Source organism: Ambystoma mexicanum, chromosome 5q, assembly GCF_040938575.1.
Source record: "Ambystoma mexicanum isolate Mex_15411 chromosome 5q, UKY_AmexF1_1, whole genome shotgun sequence".
NCBI classification, from domain to species: Eukaryota; Metazoa; Chordata; class Amphibia; order Caudata; family Ambystomatidae; genus Ambystoma; species Ambystoma mexicanum.
The window spans coordinates 1,054,352,036-1,054,367,876 of record NC_090933.1 but is presented as its reverse complement, the minus strand read 5'-3'; the positions used below and the strand labels follow the sequence as shown (position 1 = coordinate 1,054,367,876).

At 42.8% G+C, this 15,841-nt stretch overlaps 1 protein-coding gene across 3 annotated transcripts in view; it reads right to left on the bottom strand.

Annotated features, from left to right (window-relative positions):
• DEPTOR (DEP domain containing MTOR interacting protein) overlaps positions 1–13,037 on the bottom strand; it is a 943,485-nt gene extending 930,448 nt beyond the window's left edge. The window contains exons 1-2 of one of the 3 annotated variants that reach the window (XM_069621557.1): positions 12,407–13,037; positions 11,813–11,928 (exon numbers count right to left, since the gene is read on the bottom strand). In XM_069621557.1, coding sequence (XP_069477658.1) covers positions 11,813–11,886 — 74 coding nt within the window. In that variant the 5' untranslated portion in view covers positions 11,887–11,928; positions 12,407–13,037. Of the gene's footprint in view, positions 1–11,812; positions 11,929–12,245; positions 12,325–12,406 lie in introns of those variants that run through there. The other 2 variants (XM_069621555.1, XM_069621556.1) reach the window with 2 other exon arrangements.
• Positions 13,038–15,841: the final 2,804 nt, after the last annotated feature.

Below are 15,841 nucleotides of genomic sequence, written 5' to 3'. Positions count from 1 at the left end.
TCCAGTAACTTGAGAGATATGTTAGTGAATACCAGAGACACAGTAAAGAAAAAGATCAATCCCAAAAGAACAGGAACGTTTCCTTGCTTGAGTTGCAGCAACTGCAATAACATCATTAAAGGAGGGGTGGCTCCCCACCCATACACCGGCGAAAACATCACAATTAAATGCTATGCTACGTGCAACACAGAGAACTGCATTTACTGCATACGATGCCCATGTGGGCTATATTATGTAGGAGAAACGGGACGAAAAATCAAAACTCGCATGAACGAGCACAAGTCATGTATACGCAACCAAAATATTAACTCAGCAATTGCGAGACATTTTAATGAGAAGAAACACGGTATCGCACAAGTGAAGTTTTAGGTCTTGGAAATTATGGAGCTACAAGGCTCCCACGTGGACACCAGAAAAAGAAGACAGCAGAAAGAAGCCTATTGGATAGACCGATTAGAGGCACTGTGCCCGAAAGGTCTTAATGAAGAATTGGATCTAAATTGTTTTTTATAAACCCAATTTGTTTTGATTTGTTTTGTCCTACCAACATAACATGATGATGTGAAGAGTTACATACATATAAACATTTTAAGTTTCATCAGCACTATTAAGATACAAATAATAGTACTGGGCCCTTTAACAAATGGCTAAATTGGTAATTCCCTTGCGCATGTCATAAGAATAGTGTATCCCACTTAGACCGTATTGACTTCTGCTCATGAATCTTTACCCACTCTGCTCTAATTCATCCATTAATTATACATATGTGTGTACTTATCCATGCATTTAGAAAACTTAATATTGACCCTCTGTGGAGCACTGCAATAGTCCTCACCAATATAGAAATAACGTAAGAAAGTACGCTTATGATAAGAGCCACGATTATTGACAGTATAACCAAAATGCCTCTACCAAAATGGCCGACACGCTCAACAGCGTGCGGCCATATTGGTACCGAGCGTTGACATAGCAACGCTTAGAATCGTAAGCAGCATTTGCTACTGGCGCGCGAGCGGGTAAGAGATCATGTTCGAATAGAGAGCAGCAATCGCTACTCACAATATATAGTCTATCCAGCCATATGTTCAGCACGGTGCTAATACGATGTTTAAGTTGCAATGTGCAAGGTTTGGGGAATCCTATTAAAATGAGGAAGCTAAAGCTCTATGTGGAGTGACACAAGGTCCTGCTCTTGTTTTTACAGGAAACACATGCGGGAGCTGCGGGATGTGAGGGATTTGCTAAAAACTGGGGTAAATATAGATCCGACACCACATACTCCACCCAGTGTAGGGGAGTGATTGTACTTCATAATTCTATACAGTACACACATAGGAAGGGCCATGTGGAGGCCCTAGAGGGGGCGGTATGGTGTGGCGTATCAGAACTGGTGGGGAGAGACATGATCCTAATTAATGTTTATGGCCCCAATGTGGATGCTCTGACGTTCTATGCAGAAATGATTGACTTGCTAGTTCTATACCCCTTGTGCCCGACTAGTGGGACAGAGACTTCAATACCATCCTAGATGTTAACTTGTAACTTGAACAGGACCAGCCATTGTAGCAGAATGCCCACGAGGGCCACTCAATTGGTGCGGAACAGTGTGGCTGAACAGGGTATTGTAGATGTGTGGAGGACCCTTTCTGACAGTCCGTACATATTCTTTCTACTCCTCCATTCACGACTCCCACTCCCATATTGATTTATGGCTGATTTCTGATATGCTACTTAATGCCATCAACCGAGTAGGCATATTACCCAGAACTTATTCTGATAATTCCCCAGTCATGATATAATTTTAGTTGTAGGGTCACCCAAGGCCCCGCGCCAGCTGGAGATTCAAATCTTGGGCGCTACTAGACTTGGCCTTTAAGACTAGCCTAGAGACACATGTCAAACAATTTTTGGAGACAAAAAAGGGTCGGTATCTTCCTGTGGAGTACTGTGGGAAGCCATTAAGTCTTATATTTGGGGTATTACAATGTCTACTGAGCATGGCATTCTTAAAACCATATGACAAGACATCAGGAACAGTGAGGACACCTTGCGTAGACTGGAGCAGATACAGGCGACTTGCCCCCAGTCAGCCTTTTTTGGGCAGATTAAGGAAGCGTTGGACAGCTTTTGGACACATGCTGAGAGGGAGTTGAGGTTTATAGATGCCACGATGGCAACAGGACGTTATGGTGAAGCGAACGTCTGGGCAGTTTACTGTCCCGAGTTATTCGTCAAGAGGAGGGTAGTAGCTGTATTCCATGCATTCAGGATGACTCCGGCGGCCTGGTGCATACTTTGACAGAAGTGAACCAGGTATTCAGAACTTATTACTCTGACCTCTATTCAAACAAAGAGGTCTGTTTGTCTACCGCCATAGATAGCTTTTTGGACACTCTCCCGCTTTCAAAACTGTCCAACGAGGCAAGAGATCTGAACCTACCCATTTCGCTGGAAGATATTGCCCAGGCTATTGATGCCCTGCCTTCTGGAAAGGCAATGGGCCCTGATGGATCCTCACTTCTACAGTATATGGACGGAGGTGACTGAGAAGTGGATACTTCCCCTCACTATGAGAGAGGCAGTCATTATGGTACTGTTAAAGCCTAATAAAACGGCTGAAAAGTGTGGCTCTTACAGACCCCCTCTCACTCATTAATTCTGACGTAAAGATCTTTTCCAAAATCTTGTCCACTAGATTATCACCATACATGAATCATATAGTCCACCCAGATCAGTTGGGTTTCATTCCCGGGCGTTCTACAGCGCTCAATCTGCGCCGTCCCTTTAACATCCTTGCACAGACAGACCCAGAGTCTCAGCCGCCGTTCTGCACAAATGCAATTTTGGCCCTCATTTTGTGTCCTGGTTGCGACTGCTGTTTGAGTCTCTGTCGGCCAGGCTTAAGACAACCGGTATGCTCTTGGCCTGATTCTCCATTGCTAAAGGCACGCAAAAGGGATGCCTGCTGTTGCCTCTGCTTTTCGCTGTAATCATCGATCCTGTGGCGGATTTAATTAGGCATAAACATAGACACAGAGGGATTAGAATATCTGCGGCACCCAGAATTATAACTTTCATTTATGTGAGGGAACCCCAGCTCCACTTAGGCCTAATTATGCGGTAAGGTATCACCTTCAGTAATGTGTCGGGTCTCCGCGTCAACTGTGCTAATTCTGAACTCTTCCCATTGACTGATGCAACGACAGATCCACAAGATCTATTAGGGTTCCCCTGGTCATCCCGATAGGTCAGATACGTAGGGGTCATAGTGACTAGACATCACAGCATGTTAATGGGCCGTAACTACGATACCTATATGCAGCACCTGACAGATAAGCACCAGACATAGACGTGACTACCACTGACTATAGCAAGCAAAATCGCCTTGATTAAGATGGTGGTCCTGCCAAAGCTCCTATATTTCTTTCAAAAGATCCCACTGTGGCCTGGAGGGAGGTTTTTTAAGGAACCGGATGCTGGCATAAATAACTTCATGTGGCATGCCGGTTCGGTACGCCTTAAGTGGGGCACTCTGTCCAGACCTTATGCCCAGTGGAGGGTTGCAGCTCCTGGCTTCAGGGAATATTGGGTGGTGGCGCAGGCGCAGTATGTGGCCTACTGGTTTGCAGGTGATACCCCATTTCCACATGTTCAAATCAAGAGATACTCAGCTGCAAAGCGGAAAGCGGAACATTACATCATTGGTACTGCCGCCATTGTTTACAGACCCTTGCCCATTTCACCCTGCAAGTGTGACTGCGTTTGCCTGGAGTAGGGTGTCGAAGCTCCTGGGTGTGCCCCAAGCATTCCACAGTGACTTCCTTATATGGAATTGTATCCCCTCTCTCCCTGGAGCGAATCCTGCCATTTTCAGTCAGTGGGTTCAGGACGGGTTTGTTTTATTGGGAGAATGTATCTGGGAATTGTATTTCCGCTCAAGAGATACCAGGACTTATGCAGAGGCAGTCTACGCGCTGGCTCCAATATGGTGGACAGCGTACAGCGTTCAGAGGGTAATCGGCAGACTTTTTAGTTATGCCACCTAATGACGCAATGCTTGAATTCACCATGAAGGCACCCGGGACCCCTGGTATAGTCTCAGCGATATATGGTTTGGTATTGGGTCACACCCAGGGTGCCCTGGTTAAGGCATGCTCCAAATGGGCACGAGCCTTGAACATGGATATGACGGATGAGATCTGGGAAGATATGTGTAAGCAAGCCTGTAAAGTTTCTTTTAATGCAAGACATCAACTGATTCAGTTCAAAGTACTCCATGGATACCACTACACCCTAGCCAGATTACAACTATTCTATCACACAGAATCGGGATCCTGCCCTTGGCATGGCGCGAGTGAAGCTGGATACCTTCAGATGGAATGGGGGTGTCCGAGCTGGATGGGTATTGGAGGGATGTATGCACTGCTCTTTCGAATATGTTTGACTGTAGAATCGATGCTACCCTGCTGCAATGCCTCTTTCACAGATTTGAGGATTTTGGGGGGGTCGCTTTAGCAGGCTTGCTGGGCTATGCATGTTATTAGCGGTGTGCAGCATACTGCTCTATGGCTTAAACCCACCGTACCGACGATCAAGCAGTGGCTGCGTGCGGTTACCTGAGCATCCAACACTGAAGATCATTGGACAACATCCAGCCGGTGGGGAACCGCCCCGTCTATTGATATTTGGCAACCATTTAGATCCTACCTTCTGAGAACTCTGAGGGTCCTCCTGTCTAATATGCTTTTGTTGTGTGTTGAATCATTCCCTAAACCGTACTTCATGGTTGGCTGTAACTGTTGCTCCCATTGTTCCTTATACACTCGTACATCTTCTCGTAGAGCATATTTGATATCTACTGCCCACTCTGACCGAATGAATAATGCTATGTTATCTGTACTGTTTGTGTATACCCTGCTACCAAACGCTTTAATAAAGAAACCCGCAACCTCCCTCGGGTATGTGTTTCTTTCTTGTCGGACGTCATCAGTGAACAGGGGCTGTGATGCTGTGCCTCTATAAGCACATTCAGCAAGTGGTCCACATCTGGAATACACTTAATACTTATGGTGGTACCCCATGGTTTTCAAAAATATGGAAAAATGTGCAAGCCACCCTACCAGGAACGAACACAGACAAATAACCTGTTCTATGTGATGGGTCCCACACAGGTGGGTCTACAAGCATGTTTAGCTCACTGTACTGCATACTGTGTTGGATAATCCAGAAGCTGACCCCTTGTTCTGTGTTGCTCTCAATTGCCTAGCGAGTCTGCTGTACCTCGCTAATGATGGCAAACAGTCAGAAACAAGTGTCTGGGATTTCTGGAAGCACTCCTGTTCAAAAGAGATTTCCTAGCATTTTGGTGCTGGAATGCCCTTTTGGGTGGGACCAAATTAATGTGAAAATAGATATTATTCTCTATGAAATGTACTGAAAGGTAAAATGTGACTGGCACTCTCTCGTGTGGTTCATGGATCATGAAACTAGTTATTTAAGCTTTAGGTCGTTTTTGGTTGAAATATTCTCAAAATGTGTGTATTCATGTATCCAGGTTTGGCTGACTGTTCAATGGCTGAGGGAAAGGTAAGACCTGAACTTGGTTAGTGGCTCTAACTTTACAAAAGGGGCTTAATTTTGAACCCTTTTATGGAAATTCATTATTTCTAATTAAAATATGTTTAAATTGGAATCACCCAAAAAGACTGTATTTAAAATCCTGAATGGGAGATTTGGCTGAATTTCACAAGTTGACATTAAAGCCTTCTTTGCGGACTTAGAAACTCAAGGGATGGAGAATTTCAATTTCCACTATAAGGGGGAGGAAATCGAAGAATTTACACCTAAGAATACATTTCGTCATACCATTCGGAACCCAACAACTGAATTGTTTAACCAGATAATTCTCGTCGACCTTCAGAAGAGTTCTCTTAAAAATCCTAAATTTAGTAATTTGAACAAATGAGAAATTAGGTTCATAAAATTATTGTCTACTGCTGAGAGTTCAACTGTATAGACATAAAATTTGAAATCATCTGTTGCACTTCACCTCATTGAAGCAAGACATCAGATCTCACAGATGTGGTGCCAAGTCTTGGACGTGGCGTCACCATAGTCACAGTAACTAAGACTTTGAGTCAATAAGAGGCATTTTGGATAGACATGTTGGACTCAGTTATCCCTGGGGAAATGAACGAAGACTGTACCTTTCTCTGTTTCAAATGAATTCTAGCTTTTCAATGTATTGAAGAGATGTTGCTTGATGTATTCAAGCATTGGAAGAATGTATGTGTGCATGATCCTCTGGTTGGGGATTGAAGAAGTTTTAGTTAATTTTGTTTTATCTTGTTTTGTAAGTTATTATTTGCATTAACTTACAGAAAACCTTTAGCACATAAAAACAAGCAAAATCATTAACAAATCAATACAATTCAAAAATCAATTGTTAAAAAAGAAGTGAGATGTTAAAACATGTTACAAAATCAGTCATAAAATTACACTTCATTATCAATAAAATGTGTTAAAAGGATTGTTCAATTTACAATTGGGTTAAATTAAAGTAAACCCTAAAGTGCATAGCCAAAATATAATTATCCCCACACTAAGAGGCCGGGTTATTGCATGAAGCCAGATCTGATTGGATTAGGAAAAGTGCTTTCATCCATACATGGAAGGTGGCAGCGGTGGTTAAACTGCATTCTGTACCATAAAGTACACTCCAAAACTGATCGGTCTCAATAAAATCAATAGAAGACACAATTGAATCGCAACACTCCACAATGTAATACCGGGCATGCAGTAAGGATGTGGCGAATAGTTCAACCACTGTTTTACAGAGTCGACACTCACGGTCATCATATGTGATTCCAGACTAGCTACCGATGTACTCCATGGTAGGAAGAATATTAAAACGCATATAGGTAATGTATCTTCTTAATTTCCCACTTGAAGACCTAGTAAGGTATTTACATAAGGAATTGGGGCGAACGCCTTGATAACTATATTCTTCATAATGTTTCTTATAATGTAATGCATTCAAACAATTATTCACATCCCATACCCATGTTCTTTCCTTTAATGTCAATGATATATTGCGAAGGGAAAACAAGTACGACATTGTAATCCCAATATTATCCAAATTAGCAGTAACTGTGTCCCGTAGTTCAACAAGAAAATGTTTGGTTTGTTCAGAATTGTATTGTCTTGCTAGCAGACCCAGCAACAAGTCGGGGTTTGATAGAGGAGAAAGCAAAGACACTACAAAATAACGTTGCAACAGCTAGGAGAATCTCAAGGATAATAGCCCAAGTTCCAATCTTAGTGCGTCAACTGGGACGGATGAAGGAACTCCCAATATTGAATGCAGAAATGTGCCCTCTAATCTGTCGATCCACCTCATTTTTTGTTTAGAGAGAACCATGAGACCGTACAATATTCCTGGTACGATGCTTGTGTACCTGCCAATGAATTTCTTCATAACCAACAATTTCCTTAGGACTTTAAGGACAATGATGGTGGCCGGATAGTCGCATGTAAGACGCAATCTAATTGGAACACCAAGATATGTACCAGTTTCAACCACCTCAAGGGGATTGTGGTCCATCTTCCAAGCATAATGTGATGTAATTCTAGACCTGCCTCTGATGATTAAAATGTTATAGTCTTTAAGATATTAATGTGGAGCCAATTTTGTTTGGTATATGCTACCAGCGCTTCAATTGAATGCTCTAAACTAGTAGGTGTGTAATCTAGCAGCACAGTGTCTTCTGCATAACCCAACCATGCTATTGATTCACACCCAATTGAAGAGGGAGGAAATTTGTGAGCAGCACCAATAGCAACATTAAAATCAGATATGTAAAGGTTAAAAAGCAGGGATGCTAACACCCATCTCTGTTTTAAACCCACATTTGTTGCCATTGATTTAGTGACCAAACCCTCACTATTAAGATGTACAACCACAGATGTATCTGAATACAATGCCCTTAATAGGTATAGCAGACAGGGATCAATTCCCCAATTGGTCAGTTTAGCTAATAGGGGACGAGAGACCGAATCGAAAGCTTTCGAGAAGTTCACAAAACAAAGGTGGCGCTTCCTAAGAAAATGGTTGCCGGTCTTAGCATTGGCACAATAAAGTGCATAGATGCTGTGCATTGTGCTATGGTCTTTACAAAATCCTGTCTGCTGCTTGTGTATCAGGCCTTTTATTAAGGCCCGGGAGTTAAGCTGTTTTAACAATAACGAAGCAAATAACTTTTGACCGTCTTGTACATATAAAGCTAATAAGTGGAACCACAAACTCCAAAAAGCACCCAGCTTTTTAAACTGCACCTTGGAATGAGAATGTGTGTCCCTTTTTCTGTGCCCACTACATGGGTCCCAATGAAAACTACGGTCCTGACGAAGGTGAACTAATGTCCCCTTTGCCGAAACGTCCGCTAACATTTATCTAACAGTATATGTAGTTCTTATACTTCTGGTTGACGTTGTTAGACAGTCAATTGCCCCACTTGAGAGTGCACTAATTAGCACAGAAGAAACTCTCTTAGATAGGTATTTAACAGATGTGTTTGATTTTGCCCTCTTTGTCTATATTCATTAGCACAGGAGAATCTCAGTTAGGTAAATTATACCACATTAATACTCATTTGTCAACCTTTGCAGGTGCAATGTTGTTATATTTTTGTTTTGCAACAAATAATTTGCATATAAATTAAGTAAAATTGCATTTTAACTAATGCAAAAAAGTCTCAGTGCGTACTTTAATTTACGTTTACACAGTCCATATTTGCATGGAAACGTATAGTTTGTTACAGATTTATACTGCCCAAGTAGATCAGTTCATTAATTGTATTATGAAAGTGCATCTCAACGATTACGAGTAGTTGGCTGGGAACACCTTTTGTAGCCTCTCATGTTTGTTTCCCCGGTTCCTCGTCCTAGGGGACCAGCCCTTCAGTATGAACGTGGACTCCTTTTTTAGGCATTATTTTGATTTTAGCCTGTTGTGTTTTTTTAATATTGATAAACACTTCCTTGATGAAGGAAGGATATTATTCTGAAATTAATTGGAAGTGTTTGTCTTCTTGCTGTATAAATAAACGGATGTCATGTCTTTTCGGACTGGCCTTTTGAATTTTATGACATCTCAGAGAGTGACCTTTTCTAAGTTGATGACATGGAATGAGACATGAATACATTTTATTAACATTCTGTGATTGTTGCCTCAAGGACAACAACCAGTAACCAGAAGGATTTCTTGGTATGTCTCTGCTGAACTTGGTTAGTGAGCCAAAAAACTCTTATCATATGTATTTTTAAGGTATCAAATCACTGAATTATGTTCAATTCACAAGCCCTTCTGTCACTCACCCTTTTGAACTTCCCATGTAAAACTGCTACCCTTGGGATTTGTTTTTTAAAAAATGTTCTTATCTAGGGCTGGGTATACAAATCCTAAAGGTGGTATTCCGGGTAGCTCAAAACCATTATCCTATAAAATAAGATCCTGAAAATGTGTACAAAAACACAACATCCAGCCAGTCCTAAAAGTGGTCCAGTCACAGCCAACAGAGAAAGCAGAGTGTAAAATCCTCTGTTAAATCATCCATAAAGCTATGTATGATAAGGATCAGAGCATCACTAAGAGAACAAACATGAACAAGCCACACATCGAATGAACATGAGCGAACATGACATATCGCAATAATATTAGATAGATTTTGAATTCTGGATATAGAACATGAGCGAGCAACCTAAAAGAACAAACATGAGCAAGCCACACATCGAATGAACATGAGCGAGCATTGCATATCACAATAATATTAGATAGATTTTGAATTCTGGATATAGAACATAAGCGAGCAACCTAAAAGAACAAACATGAGCAAGCCACACATCGAATGAACATGAGCGAGCATTGCATATCACAATAATATTAGATAGATTTTGAATTCTGGATATAGAACATGAGCGAGCAACCTAAAAGAACAAACATGAGCAAGCCGCCCATCGAATGAACATGAGCGAACATGACATATCGCAATAATATTGGGCAGATTTTAGGTTCTGATAAGGAACATGAGCGAGCAACCTAAGAGAACAAACATGAGCAAGCCACACATCGAATGAACATGAGCGAGCATTGCATATCACAATAATATTAGATAGATTTTGAATTCTGGATATAGGACATGAGCAAGCAACCTAAGAGAACAACCATGAGCAAGCCGCCCATCGAATGAACATGAGCGAACATGACATATCGCAATAATATTAGATAGATTTTAAATTCTGGATATAGAACATGAGCGAGCAACCTAAAAGAACAAACATGAGCAAGCCGCCCATCGAATGAACATGAGCGAACATGACATATCGCAATAATATTGGGCAGATTTTAGGTTCTGATAAGGAACATGAGCGAGCAACCTAAGAGAACAAACATGAGCAAGCCACACATCGAATGAACATGAGCGAGCATTGCATATCACAATAATATTAGATAGATTTTGAATTCTGGATATAGGACATGAGCAAGCAACCTAAGAGAACAACCATGAGCAAGCCGCCCATCGAATGAACATGAGCGAACATGACATATCGCAATAATATTAGATAGATTTTAAATTCTGGATATAGAACATGAGCGAGCAACCTAAAAGAACAAACATGAGCAAGCCGCCCATCGAATGAACATGAGCGAACATGACATATCGCAATAATATTGGGCAGATTTTAGGTTCTGATAAGGAACATGAGCGAGCAACCTAAGAGAACAACCATGAGCAAGCCACACATCGAATGAACATGAGCGAACATGACATATGGCAATAATATTAGGCAGATTTTAGATTCTGGACATCGAACATGAGCGAGCTACAGGAATGAGCGAAGTTGAGCAAGCAATGTGGATTACAGTATTACTCCCTGCATAGTCAGACTTCTGGGTATAGACCACGGGGAAACAAACTGAACATCGAAAGGACTAGGGAGGTAAATACGTGTAAGCAGGGTTTTTCTCATCACGCCCCTATAGTTTGGAATTCTCTAGCTGTAGCCTTATGGTCAACGCATCTCTGCAATTCCGTTGTTTAGGTAGCAACTAAAAACGTCCCTGTTTTGTGACTAAAAAAGTGAATATTGCGTTACTGATGTTTTTAGTGATGCAATTTTATGGTAAATTCTTATTAACTTTTTTAGTCTTTTGCATTTACTTTTTCTAGTGTTTTTTTTTACTAGAGGTTCTTCCGACTTGCTCACACCAGAGGTTTTCTGCATCTGCCTTCTCCATTCGGTTAACACACCCTTCCTCCCTTTCAGAGCCATGCGCAATAAGGCCAACATTCTTATAATTAACTGTTGTACTGTGCTGCATTGGCCATTGTTTGGTTAGTTTCGCGGATATCGCACCGATAAATGAGATAAAATCAACATGAATAATAAATATGAACGGAAATCACCGGCCTTAAATAATATTGCGTGCGGCCCCTTGGGGAGAGACAGTAGGCACGTCACGCGAAGAACTGTCCTCTTGTAATATGCGTCCGATATAGTGAATATATATGTCTTGCATCCGCAGCAGGCTCTTCCTGAATGGATGTTATAATAATGCATGGGGGCCATAGATTCTCACTGCAGGAATTCTTAAAGGGACACGGCCTCCGTGCTGTTCCGCCACACCCACCCTCCCGGCGCAGGGTAATTATGCTGCTACTGCTAAGGACCTTATCGTGGCCCTTCTTTTGGGTTTCCTTTGTGGAAGGGGCAGCGTGCGAACTAATCTCTGAGCAGGAAGGGCCTCGCCTACCTTAACTGCTCCCCGGTGATAAGGACCTCGGCCATGTGCTCCAGCTCCGCCGCCTTCTTCTGCACGCTGTCCATTGCCGCCACTCCTGGAGGCAGCGAGCGCCTCTACACAACAACCTGTGACAAGAGACAGCACAGTTATTCTTCAGGCGATGCGAGGGGCTGCCAGCACCTGCTCTTCTGCACCCCCTCCTCCCCCGCCGCCCTTTTGTGCTCTTTCACAGCACGTCAAATGTACAGTACTACGAGGCACGCGTGGAGCTACGGAAAAATACCGCTCCCAGCCAGGCACGGTGGCACCGCAGCAGTCAGCTGGCAACATATAGATGTGTCATCTTTAAGTCATTGCCCGATTCCTAGAGCCAGCAACGCCGGCGTGCAGTGCATTTGAATGAAACTACATTTTCCAGCTGATTTCATAAAAAATGAATAACCCTTGCATGGCGATTCACAGATCCCCTCACACACTGCTTCTTTGTTTGCAGCCCTTCATACAGGAGCGCACGCCACCACCTCGCCACAACACCTTTGCGCCGCGGATGGAAATGAAGTGAGTGAAGATGCAGCATTCAAAGGGGAAGCGGCTCTGACTCACCCGGATATTCCAGTCTTTTCTTTTTTTTCTGTCAGCGGGTGGCTGGATGGTGCCCAGCTGGGCGACACCGAGCACGCTGGGCGAGCCTGTGCGGCTTTCCTCTCAGTCCCAGCCGGCAGCCCTCCCTGCATCAGACGGCGCGGAGCAAAACGCAGGGCGCTGCACGGTGCCACCACCGCCACAGTCCTGACTGGAAATGAAACACAAGAGCGCCCGTCAAAAAGATAAATAAAGAGGCGAGCGGTCTCAGTCTAAGGCTCGGCTCTTTATCAGGGCTGAACTTTGGTATAGGGGGTGGCTCGGCTCGGAGGTCATTATCATACTGTACTTGGCTGACAGGATCTGGGCAGCGTAACGCCAGCCTTGCCTAGCAAGCCGCGGGCCTGAGACGAGCAATTATAAGCACAGTTTCCAGGCGCAGCTCGCTTCCCCCGGTGTCATTCCTGCACCCTGCCTCGCCGCTTGTCATCGCCTCCAGCGCGCAGACAAATGCGGGAAGCTAACTCGCTTCCCCCAGCCCTGGCTGGTGCTCTTCCCTCGGCTTCACGCGGGGCCCCAGAAGAAATTCTTGAACTTGCCGAGTTCCTCTCTGAGTGTGTGAACGCTTCTGCTTGTAGCGGGTCCCTCCCCACTCCTCCCCTTTCAGTTGTCAGCTCTGGGGTTGAATAACTAGGTTTCAATGCCCAGTGCTACTCTGCACAGTCCTCCCGGTGAGATATTTTTACTGCTTCAACTGGTGAGACAGCCTGATGGCTGTGTGGAAAGTGTGTTGCTTAATACGATCTCTCAAAAAAAAAAGAAAAACATACAAACACTAGAAGTCTTCAGAAACACCCGTCTATTTAAAGCAACACTCCGCGAGTACTGCTTAAATGACTCGAGCGATGCAGGCAGTGCAAACATAGTGTTCCGTTACATCATAAACTGAGTCAACATTTGCCACTTTGTTTTAAATGCTTGATTGGGAATTAATGATCATTGCTGCTTGTCATCGCCCACAGCAGTTCAGAAATGCTCCTAGCTGTGGTATAAAATTGAGGTGTGGTTTAAGTGGTAAGCAAGCATGCATACCTTGCTTTCACCAATAAACCACACAATCATCTCAGCTTTCAACATGTAGCAAGTTTTAGGTCTTGTTCCGGACTTGCCTTCAAATCGAGAGTATTGTAGTATGCTGGTAGCTAAGGATGGAATGGAATGTGAAGGTGATGGTGGAATTAGAATGTGGAATGAAGGGGAAAGCAGTTTAAGGACTAGGATGGAGAAGAGGTGGATTCCTGTGCTGCTGGTGGGGGGGTTTAATGTAATGAACTTAAGAAGAGAATAAATACCTTCTTTAACACTTACTGTGTGTAACCAATCATTACAAAAGTGGCAACGAGGCGCCCCCACCAGGCTCCCACATTTGATGCCAATGCACTAAAGTAGGAAGTTGCATCGGATGTAAGAAGAGGCCTGAACCGCCCTCAAAGGGAGGCAAACGTATGTGTACAGGTAGGACTTTGCCATATTTGTGCAATTGTGTTTTTGCTGTCCCCCTACACCACAAAGTTGGAAATGTCCCAATGGCCATTAGAAAGAAAGTAAAAGAAGAGCTGCTCAACCTTGAATGAGATGAAATAATTGAAAGGATAGAAACGTCTGAATGGGTCTCACCTTTGGTCATAGTAGCTAAGCCAAATGGCAATTTGAGACTGTGCGTGGACCTCAGATCCCTTAACAAATGTGTGATACCTGACCAGCATCATTTGCCTAACATAACAGCAATGCTGTCAACATTAGAGGATGCGTGTGTGTTTCATCATTAGGTCTCACATCAGCATATCAGCAGATAAGGCGCCACCGGTGTTCTAAAGGATTGACTGCATTCATCACGCTCGAAGGTCTCTTCTAATTCGTGCATATGACATTTGGATTAGTATCTGCTGCTTCAGTATTTCAAAGAATCATGTATGAAATATTTAAAGATGAAGCAGGAGTTGTGTGCTTTCAGGATGATGTGTTAGTATTCGGTGAAGATCAGAAGACACATGACGAGAGGTTGAGCAGAGTAATTAAGGCATTAATATTGACAGGAGGGTAGTCAGTAAAGCAATCAGTCTTTACTGTTCAAGGTGATTTGGTTTCAGGTTCAAGGGAGCAAGGAGTCATAAATGTCAATAGGGCTTTCGGAGAAGGACCAGGGAGACAGAACCACAATGTACCTGGTGCAAGATGTGATTTTGATGCTCAACAGCGCTGAGTCGGTTCCAGGATGCTTTGCAGCTCCTGCGACAGAGTTCAAGACGGGAGACAGCTGTGGGTATCAGGTTGTAGGCAGTTCGGCAAGCAAGGCTGGACGGACGGCTGCAGGCTGGATTACATGGTGGCTAGGGGTCAAGAATCGTTGTCTCTGTGCTGGCTGGTGGATCTGGAATGCTGGTGGAGGCATCTCGGATGGCTCTAGTTATTGCAGCATGACAACGGTCAGTGGTGCAGCCGGTCGCAGTTCGAGGACTCGAATGCCTTGAACGTTTCCTTAAAAGATGGATGAGGGTTGATGCTTGTTGTGGCACTACAAAAGAAAATCCTGGTTCGGGAAGATATCTCGCGCTCACACCATACACTTGATCAACATTTCTAATCAATATAAGTCAAACAACTGTATTGTTCTGTAATGAAGCAACGTCAATCCAAGAAGTCCATCATTGTAATGTTTCTCAAAGAAAAATGTTTTTAATTTGTAAAAGAAAAACAGCCGGCACGTGTTTCGACCAAAGGTCATTTTCAAGGCTGTGTAAAATTCTAAAATCAATCAATATAAAACAGTTTAGAAAAATTATAACAGAAAACCATACCATATAGTTCCACATGTCAGGTCAGGATTAGAGAAAAATTTGCGCCATAATCAAAGGTTTGAATCGATATGAAAGAGAAAAACATAAATTCAAAACCATAAATTAGTTTTTTCACAATAAAACTCACTCTTTATAACTACTCCAAATTGGACTAAGTTTGAAAGGAATAGCATTTTAAATTCAAAACTTTTAGCTTCATGCATAGTTAGTTATCCAGAGAGTAGAATTTTGGAAAGTCCCAAATTCTCACCTTGTGAAACCATTCTAGCTATACCAAAATAAAAGTATTCAAAAATGAAATTGTGAATTTGTGAATATAACGCCATTCCCTTGTAAGTACTTAGGCATACACTGTTGCTGTAACTAAAGCTTACCCCCTGTATAGCTCACTGAGATTCACAAGTTTGAGATGTAAAAGGTAGCTCAGTATGCTTGATCTTGAATTCACAATTCGATTCCTCAGTTCTGTGTAAGAGATTCCTTTTTTAAGTTTTAAATGTATTTTTTGTAATTGAATAAACATGTTCCCTAATGGGAAAAACTAAATTCCATGACATAATGTAGTGTAGTATCAGAGTTGTAAATGGTCACCCACTTT